Below are 9,193 nucleotides of genomic sequence, written 5' to 3' on the forward strand. Positions count from 1 at the left end.
AATTTTTGATTAGTAATATGCATTGCTAAGAACTTCATTTGGACAACTTTAAAGGCGATTTTCTCAATATTTTTTTTGCACTCTCAGATTCCAGATTTTCAGTTAATAGTTGTATCTCTGCCAAATATTGTCATATCCTAACAAACCATAAATCAATGGAAAGCTTATTTATTCAGCTTTCAGATGATATATAAATCTCTATTTCGAAAAATTGACCCTTATTACTGGTTTTGTGGTCCAGGTTCACATATGAGTGGTGCAATCATATTGAGATTCTCTGTCCTGACCTTTCTGAACATTGTCAAATGAGTTTTCATCATTAGGCCAATAACATCATGTCTTTTGTGTTTTGGTTTTAGCCTATTCCCAGCACATGGAGAACCATATCAGCACCCAAAGCTATCTGAGTCAGCCATTAACCCCCGCCACCCCATCTCGGTACTCTCCTATCTCAAAAGGCATGCTGGGAGATGATGAGATCACAAGGTGAGCCTTTGCCCTCACCATTTCTTTGACTTCATGATCATGACGTCCACTTGCCATACTTTTACATGTGATGATGTCTTTTGGTTCAGATGTTGTCTGTGCAGTTCCTATCGTGCATTATGATTCCTTGACCTTGCAAAGTGAAATGATCATTTATTTCAAATGAAAGTTGATACAGATCATGACTTGCTTTTAAACTGCTACTTAACAGTCATATCCTTTGACCTTAATCACTCTCATTTCTGCCACTCTCATCACATCTTTGACAGCTGTTTTTCGTTTTCTGACACATCTTTTCTCTGTATCACTCTCCTGAAATTTGGAAGATAATGCCATGTAAGTTTCATTACATGTAGCTTGGTGTGAAGACAGCTCCATAATTTTAGAGTAGATATGAGGTTCAAAGAGAATAGCATTTCTCTACACACAAGATAAGCTGTCCAAGGTTAATGGAATTTTTAGTACATACCGTATTGGCCCGAATATAAGATGACCCTGATTATAAGACGACCCCCCTTTTTCCAGATGTACCTTTTGGAAAAGGGCTTTTTAAAAACCAAATCTTGTTTTTTCTCAGTAGAACACATTTGGTTTTTTTTGGCTGAACTATCCCTTTAATGTTTTTATTATTATTATTGTTATTATTATTATTATTAATGAAATGATACTCTAAACAAGAAACTAAATCTGCCAGGAGGTGGCGGTAAATGTCTTCAATCGATTCCTTCAAACGGCTGATTCATTCAGTAATTAAGTAAACGGCTCTCTTTATGAATGGGTTTTTGAATCATTGGTTCACACGATTCGTTCAAAACGCGGATTCATTCAGAAACTAAACACCGCTGTGTTGCTCGGAGACGCGCAACAATTCTGCTGTGGCTTTAAAGGTAATATATTCTTTGCAAAATTGAGCAAAAACACATAATATTGTGTTTAAAATATAACACAATATCAACTTCTTACTGAACTGTTGGATAAAATCGCATTTAAACTTGTGATATTCGGGTCAAAAACAGCACTCGTGTAATAGCCTACTGCTCTCCCTGCTCGTGTGATATCGATATTGTATGATATAAATGAGACAAAAACACATAAAGGGGCATTTTTTTGCACCAATATCTTGAATTTTAGGGCATAACTGCATTTATGGAGTTGTTGCCCTACATCATATTTGTCAACTGTATGAAATGTAAGATGATGTACAGGTCTGGGGGTGGGGCCAGTGCATTAACTGCTTTAAAATATTTTAATCACGTTATTTTTTTGTAACTAATTAATTGTTAACGCGTTAAACTGACAGCCCTAATATATATATATATATTCAATTTCATACTACAAAAGTCCCTTAATTTCAGAATAAATAGGTTTTTACCCGCTGAGACATAATTATGTCATCATATCCATGTTTGAAGTATAAATTTCTCTCATATTTTATTAATTTACAGGTCTTTAAATCACATTTTTAAAATTAGGCTACCTCATATATTCAGATGGTGAGAACCCTGGTTAAAATAAATAAACAATACAAATACTTTGATTTGTAATTTATTTTATTGATTTTTAACTTATTTTAATGCTTCTTTACCCATATTACCCTTATATTTTCAATATTTTGAGGCCCCCTTGGAAGTTTGCTGTTGTTACCTGGTGGAGAACCTCTGATTTAGAGCATTTACAAGGACACATTTATTGGGTACATATGGCAGCTCGCTCACAGCATTTGTTTTAAATGTCCTCCGGAGGGCTGTTGAAGATATTGGCTCATTTAAGATATAGCATCAGTGTTGACTGTTCATCTTCTTGCTCACCTGATTTGTTTACTCATTTTGTAAGAGCTGTTTGTCAGTTGCGAGCGATGTGACGAGAGCTGGCCTGCAGATGATATTGGCCGGACACGCCTTATTTTGTCTGGTAGAGAAATGTGGACTTGTAACAAGGACACACACGCATACACTGACTGGTGTGCTTTACCATATTTAATCCTCTTTAATCGGGAGGATTTGTTTCCTATCGGAAGAATTCACCAAAACAGCCTCTTGCGTCATTAGCTAGCGTCATGAAATTACCAACCAATCTTTAAAGTCAATTTTGGCAAATCTGATAAGCTTTGAATTAATACTTAATTCTATAGGCCGTGATAAAAAAAATGTTTTAACTGAAATATATGTAAATTTTCTTATGTCATGATGCTCTGCTAAACCTTTGTTCTTGAAGTGTGTTAAAGGGGTCATATGATGCGATTTCAATTTTTCCTTTCTCTTTGGAGTGTTACAAGCTCTTGGTGCATAAAGAAGATCTGTAAAGTTGCAAAGACTAAAGTCTCAAATCCAAAGAGATATTCTTTATAATAGTTAAGAGTCAGCCACACCTACCTAAAACGGCTCGTTCTAACACGCCCCAACATACCTACATCGCTCTGTGGGAAGATTTGCATAACGCCGCCCAAATGTTCACGCAAAGAAAGAAGGCATAACTTTTATTCTCGCTGTAGTATTGTTGTTGCCGCCGCCACCATGTCGTGAAGGAGCTGTGTGATTCTACACAAAATACTGTTCTTTTTAGCAGTATCATATGACCCCTTTAAGGTTAAATGATGCACCCGTAGCCATGTTGAGTGAGGGTTTGTTTTGAAAACACTGAAATGCTACAGAGCCAGTAACTTGAGGCCGTGCTGCCATCTACAGACCTCTAGATGTACTCACACATGAAAAATGGGATGCAGCCCTTACAAACTGTTACCTAAGAGCATGTACCTCTCTGTAGTTCATATTTTGTTCACTGGAGGGAGATGCTGTCAAATGTATTCGATTTTTTTTTTTTATTATTATTTTATTTATTTCTTTCTGAGATGGGAAATAATAATATAAGGGGATGTTGCTGGCATAGCAATAAACACACATATTGGTTTATTTTGAATTCAGTTATTACCTCTTTTGTGCAGTTAATATTTTGTTTACTAGAGGGAGATGCAGTCAAATGTATTTTTTAATTTTAATTTAATTTTATTTTATGTAAGGACATATTGGTTTAATTTTTAATTGAAATTTGAATCCAGTAATAAAAATAAATTAAAACTTTTTTAAATATATATTTATAAATATTTCTGTTTAGCTTTATTTTTATTTGACTTTTTAGTTTTAGTAGATTTAATTCAATTAAACTTATTTTAGTTAATAGCCAAGGTAACATTTCTAATTCTCTTATAAGTTTAAGTTTTTTTTTTTACTTTCTATTTTATTTTATTAGTTTATTAGCCTATCTTTTTTTGTTTTTCAGTTGTTTCCCCTCATTGTAACTTGATGAAGTTATACAGTTACACTTTATCTATACAAAAAAAACAACAACAACTGAAATAACCGAAAGCAGTTTTGAATAGTTTCCGTTTAGGTTTGGTGTGTGTACAGTAGTTTTTTTTTTTTTTTGTAAGCATGCTTTCCTGGCCTGTTCACTCAAATCAACTAATAAATGCTGGTCTTGGTTTTTAGGGAGCCTAGGAAAATAGTCCTGCATCGGGGCACCACAGGACTAGGCTTCAACATTGTAGGAGGAGAGGATGGAGAGGGAATCTTCATCTCATTCATATTAGCAGGAGGACCTGCAGACCTGTGTGGAGAATTAAGGAAAGGAGACCGTATCATCTCTGTAAGAACATTGCATTATTGTTGAACAGATGTTGTTCTTTTTTCAGTTAAAAAAAGTTGTTCAGTCATCAACAATTGTTCATTGTAAATCATTTTTCAATGTTACTGAAACAATGCTTTGCCATTATCAGCATAACCATTTCACAATGAGAAACATTGATTTGAAATTTCAGTAAATTTCAGAATGTCTTTGTATATTTCTCTTTTTAATTACAGCAGCACTCAATCAGCAAAGTTTAATGTTTTTTTTCCAGGTTTATAGTAGATTTTACATTCTGAATTTTCCATGCGTTCTCAGACTGTTGGACCCCACTGACTGCATTTTGCATCAGTGCTTATTTATGATACACGTCATTAATATTGTATGTATGCTGCAGGTAAATGGGGTGGACCTCCACAGTGCAACGCATGAACAGGCAGCTGCAGCACTTAAGAATGCTGGACAGACTGTCACCATCGTGGCTCAGTACAGACCTGAAGGTGGGTGGGCAGTTCCTCTCACAATATTTCAGACATTAGTTTCAAACTGACCAGTATGTTTAAGTGTTAACAATAAATAACATGCTTATGCTTATCACGTGGCTTGATTCCATTCAGAACTGGATTAATGGGCCTTTCCTTTGTAACATGACAGCTTCAATCTTTGCATTTATTTCAATTGATTTTATAAGGGTCTGTCATGTTTCATTCTGCTACCACTAAATATACACTTGACTCAAGCCTAAACCTCATACACTTACTTTTATATTAAGTCTTTTCCGCGCTCTGCTTCAGATTTGTTTCCCCACATTCCCCTTCTTGGTATTCCTATTTGCATACAGCTTTTTTTACTAGATAGAATCTCTTTTAAGACACAAACTCTAAATTGCTGAGCTTTTAGCTGAAGAGCTTGATTAGATGCAGCATGGATGGTGGACTGTGATAATGGGAAGAGAGTCAGTTGCAGTGACACTGTAGATTTGATAGAAAACCTGTCATTTGTGTTTAACAGCCAATAAGGTGTGATCTTGATAACCTGTCGAAATCTGCTCCCATTAAGTAATCTTATGTCTTATTTGTGAATATTGGTGTCCACTGAATCCTCAAATTAATTGTAGTACTTTAAACCCAGCTATACTGTGTTTTTGAAGTCAACAATAAATGCCATTCACTACCCATTTTTCTTCCATGACCTGGTATTGAAACAGTATATTGAACAAGACAAAAATGTTGGGCGGGACTTGATTTTATCCATCATAAATATATTGTATTGTGAAAAATTTGTTTTGTTTAGTGTTACTATTTTAATGATGTGCACCAAGTACACTTCTGTTCAAAAGTTTGGGGTTGGTAAGATTTTTTTGATTTCACAAAAACACAGTTTAAACAGTAATATTGTAAAATATTCTTACATTTTACAACTTTTTATTTTAATATATATTTTGCAGTTTTACTTTTTCTGTAATGCCAAATCTCTATTATAAATATCTTTAGTGTCTCTTTTGATAAATTTAATGCATCCTTGCTGAATAAAAGTATACATTTCTTAAAAAAAAAAAAATCTTACTGACCCCAAAGTTTTGAAATGAAGTTAGTAATGATTTCATGTAGGGGTGTAATGGTACATGTATTCATCACGATCTGTCACGGTACGGATGTCACGGTTTGGTTCATGCAGTCAGATGAACAGAACAGGAACCATCACAACAAGAAAGAGCAGAAGAATGAGACGATCTACGCACCAACCCAAAACAAGAACAGCGAGTTTAGATGGCACGCAAGAGCTCGAAGATTCTCATTCTAGAGATGCACTGGTCAACTGGCAATAAATAGGAACTGGTTTTTAATTGTATTTTGGCTGATCTCTATTCCATAATTGCACACAGACTGCATTACAATCATTTCCCAAAATGTAATTTGTGTGGAATTTCTAAAAAGTCTGTAAAGAGGAGAAAACACTGTACCAGGCAGATCAAGCTCACTGTTCGCGATGCTCGATATATAGGAAGACACATATGTGGGGGTTTATATGAATGTTTTGATGGCATTTTCTTTTCCTCTTATGTCCATATAATGCATATTAAAGTAGTGTTTATAAGTGCAGCTTCTTTGTTTACTGTGGTAACCAAGGAAACTATATCGCTGCTGTTCTATAAGCTCCACCTGCATTTTCATTCAGTCCATCTGCTGTTTTTGTTTTGTGCAGGTGTCTTATGTAGCATAAGTCTAAAGTCAGACCATTCCGTTTTTGCTTGAAATTATACTATCTAATTCAAAAACAACTGCTTATGCTACAGTACATGTGTGTGTAGCACTACTGTCTGTTCAAAATAAATGAAAAAATTAATTTACTTTGTACCAAATAGGCCTGGTCAATAAAATGGTATCGATATTTATCGACGGTACACCTTTGATAACGATATAAAAAATGTTCGATATAGTGCACGATATAGGCACGTGCTCTGAGTGAAGCAGACAGCACACACATACACGAACATGAGTGCTGTGCCTGCCTGTGATGAGGAGATTGAATAAAAAAAATTAATATTAGTTGAATTTAAAATAAAAATTAGCTTTTTAATGCAAAAATAGTACAATCGAATGTTAGGAGTGCGTCGGAGCGTCATCAGTGGAGCACGAGATGCGGTGATGATGATGTAAGTGACGTTGTAGTTTAATATTTTGTTAGTCTAGCCCACGAGAAGCGCAGTTGCTGTGTTATTCATTCAAAATATTAGAGAAATATAGTAGCTCAATGCGTAGACGATCTTGATTAGGTTAAAACCGGAACCAAGCCATTCACACAGAACGCATATTCAGCGCATTTTCTAGACGGACAAATATGACTGCTGCACTCGCGTCTCACAGAAGAGATGTATAGAAAGCCATGCAAAGTTAAAACAGTTGAAACTTTTAGAAAATATGTCACGAATTTGTGACGACAATCTGTGTGATGGGTGATTCGGCTCTTTGTATTAAGCAATGCACAAATACGTGATGCTGTTTTATTCATAATTGTTTATGCAATTTACGAAATTATATTTGATTTATATGAGTTAATTTAGACGTAATGCACGTTTTTTCTATAGACGGTTATTTCCTTGCGTTGTGCTGCATTATTTTGCTCATTGCGCCCTCCTGTGGCCTTGGGAAGCAAGCCAAAAGTTTAACCTATTTAATCTGCATATAAAACATTGGAAATTAGATATTTGTTTAATTTTAATTTTGTGTTTGTGTTTGACTGTTAAAACAAAAAAAAAATTTTGTTTTTCTCAATAAATTGAGTTGATTTAAAAATAAAGTGGTTAAATGTAAAAAAAAAAATTCTATTGCTCTGTTTTAAAAAAGGTTATAAAAAATGTCAATAATTATTGATACCGAACGATATGAAACATATATCGTTGATATATTTTTTAGCTATATCGCCCAGCTTGCGTTGTGCTGCATTATTTTGCTCATTGCGCCCTCCTGTGGCCTCGGGAGACAAGCCAAAAGTTTCCTTAAAACCTTCATCTGCAAATAAAGCATTAGAAATTAGATATTTGTTTAATTTTTATTTTGTGTTTGACTGTTAAAACAAAAAAAAATTTTTGTTTTTCTCAATAAATTGAGTTGATTTAAAAATAAAGTGGTTAAATGTAAAAAAAAAAAATTCTATTGCTCTGTTTTAAAAAAGGTTATAAAAAATGTCAATAATTATCGATACCGAACGATATGAAACATTATATCGTTGATACCTTTTTTTTAGCTATATCGCCCAGCCCTAGTACCAAACTCGTATCGAACCGTGACCCCAAAACTGAGGTATGTACCAAACTATGACGTCTCTGTACCGTTACACCCCTAATTTCATGTACATGTAAGAGATAATGTGCACAGTTCGCTGTATGGTGTTGTGGTCGTGATTTCTATCGGCTTCTTCACTCTGAGGAGTAGAGATTCCAGCCTGGCCATCGGCTCAGCAGGCCTGGCTGCAGTGTTTATTAAAATACCAATGGGTAGTGATGACCCTCAGAGCTTTGGCTGGAGATGGTCTGAGAGGGTCTAAATTAAGCTTCTGAACAGGTCTGTGTGTGGATGTGTGATCCAAGCTCCTTTCACACCCCTAGCGAGCGTGTGTGTGTTCATGTAGCATCTTCTCTGTTTGGTGAAAGCTGTTGTCTTAGTGTGGCTCCTGAGCCTGGCTTCCTGTACCCATCACGCTCCTCTGTTCATGGCCAGCACAGAGCAGCTCGGCTTTCGCTTGGAGAACATTCCACAATCCGTTCTCTTCATCACAGAGAAACAGAAGAGAGCACTTAGCATCTGAGCTCTTCAGTACCTGACCTTCTCTTTACTTGTTGTTTTCATAAGCAACTACAGTACACTAGAAACAACATATGCTTGCTGGCTACTAATCAATATTTGTCTAAACATTTATTTTGTGTTCTTTCGGTTTCTTTATATATATATATATATATATATATATATATCAATCATTAGGTTTTACCATTATAACCCTTTAACACATGACAATATTGTCCTATTTTCTTTCAATTATATTTTGTACTTTTGTTTAAATTCATCTAACATACTTTACGATTGAAATAATATATATACTCTATTGCTCAAAAGTTTGGGATCAGAAAGACTTGTAATGTTTTTTAAAGAAGTATCTTATGCTCATCAAGGCTGCATTTATTTGATCCAAAATACAGAAAAAAAAAAACATAATCTTGCAAAATGTTATTACAATATAAAATAATAGTTTCTATTTTAATATACTTTAAAATATAATTTATTTTTGTGATGCAAAGCTGAATTTCCATCAGCCGTTACTCCAGTATAAAGTGTCACATGATCCTTCAGAAATCATTCTAATATGCTGATTTATTATTAGAATTATCAATGTTGGTAACAGTTGTGGTGCCAAATATTTTTTTTGGAAACTGCGATACTGTTTTCAGGATTCTTTGATGAATAAAAAGTTAAAAAGAACAGCATTTATTCAAAATCTAAATCTTTTTTAACAATATAAATCTTTGCTATCACTTCTTATCAATTTAACACATCCTTGCTGAATAAAAGTTTTAATTTCTTTCAAAAAA

At 34.5% G+C, this 9,193-nt stretch overlaps 1 protein-coding gene across 23 annotated transcripts in view; it reads left to right on the forward strand.

Moving 5' to 3' along the window:
• dlg1a (discs large MAGUK scaffold protein 1a) overlaps positions 1-9,193 on the forward strand; it is a 139,327-nt gene that overhangs the window by 101,353 nt on the left and 28,781 nt on the right. For all 23 annotated transcript variants that reach the window (XM_016550557.1, XM_016550564.1, XM_016550583.1 and 20 more), the window contains 3 exons: positions 360-486; positions 3,972-4,128; positions 4,505-4,607. In XM_016550557.1, coding sequence (XP_016406043.1) covers positions 360-486; positions 3,972-4,128; positions 4,505-4,607 — 387 coding nt within the window. The remainder of the gene's footprint in view (positions 1-359; positions 487-3,971; positions 4,129-4,504; positions 4,608-9,193) is intronic.

Source organism: Sinocyclocheilus rhinocerous, unplaced genomic scaffold, assembly GCF_001515625.1.
Source record: "Sinocyclocheilus rhinocerous isolate Xijiao unplaced genomic scaffold, SAMN03320098_v1.1 scaffold1182, whole genome shotgun sequence".
Classification (NCBI taxonomy): domain Eukaryota; kingdom Metazoa; phylum Chordata; class Actinopteri; order Cypriniformes; family Cyprinidae; genus Sinocyclocheilus; species Sinocyclocheilus rhinocerous.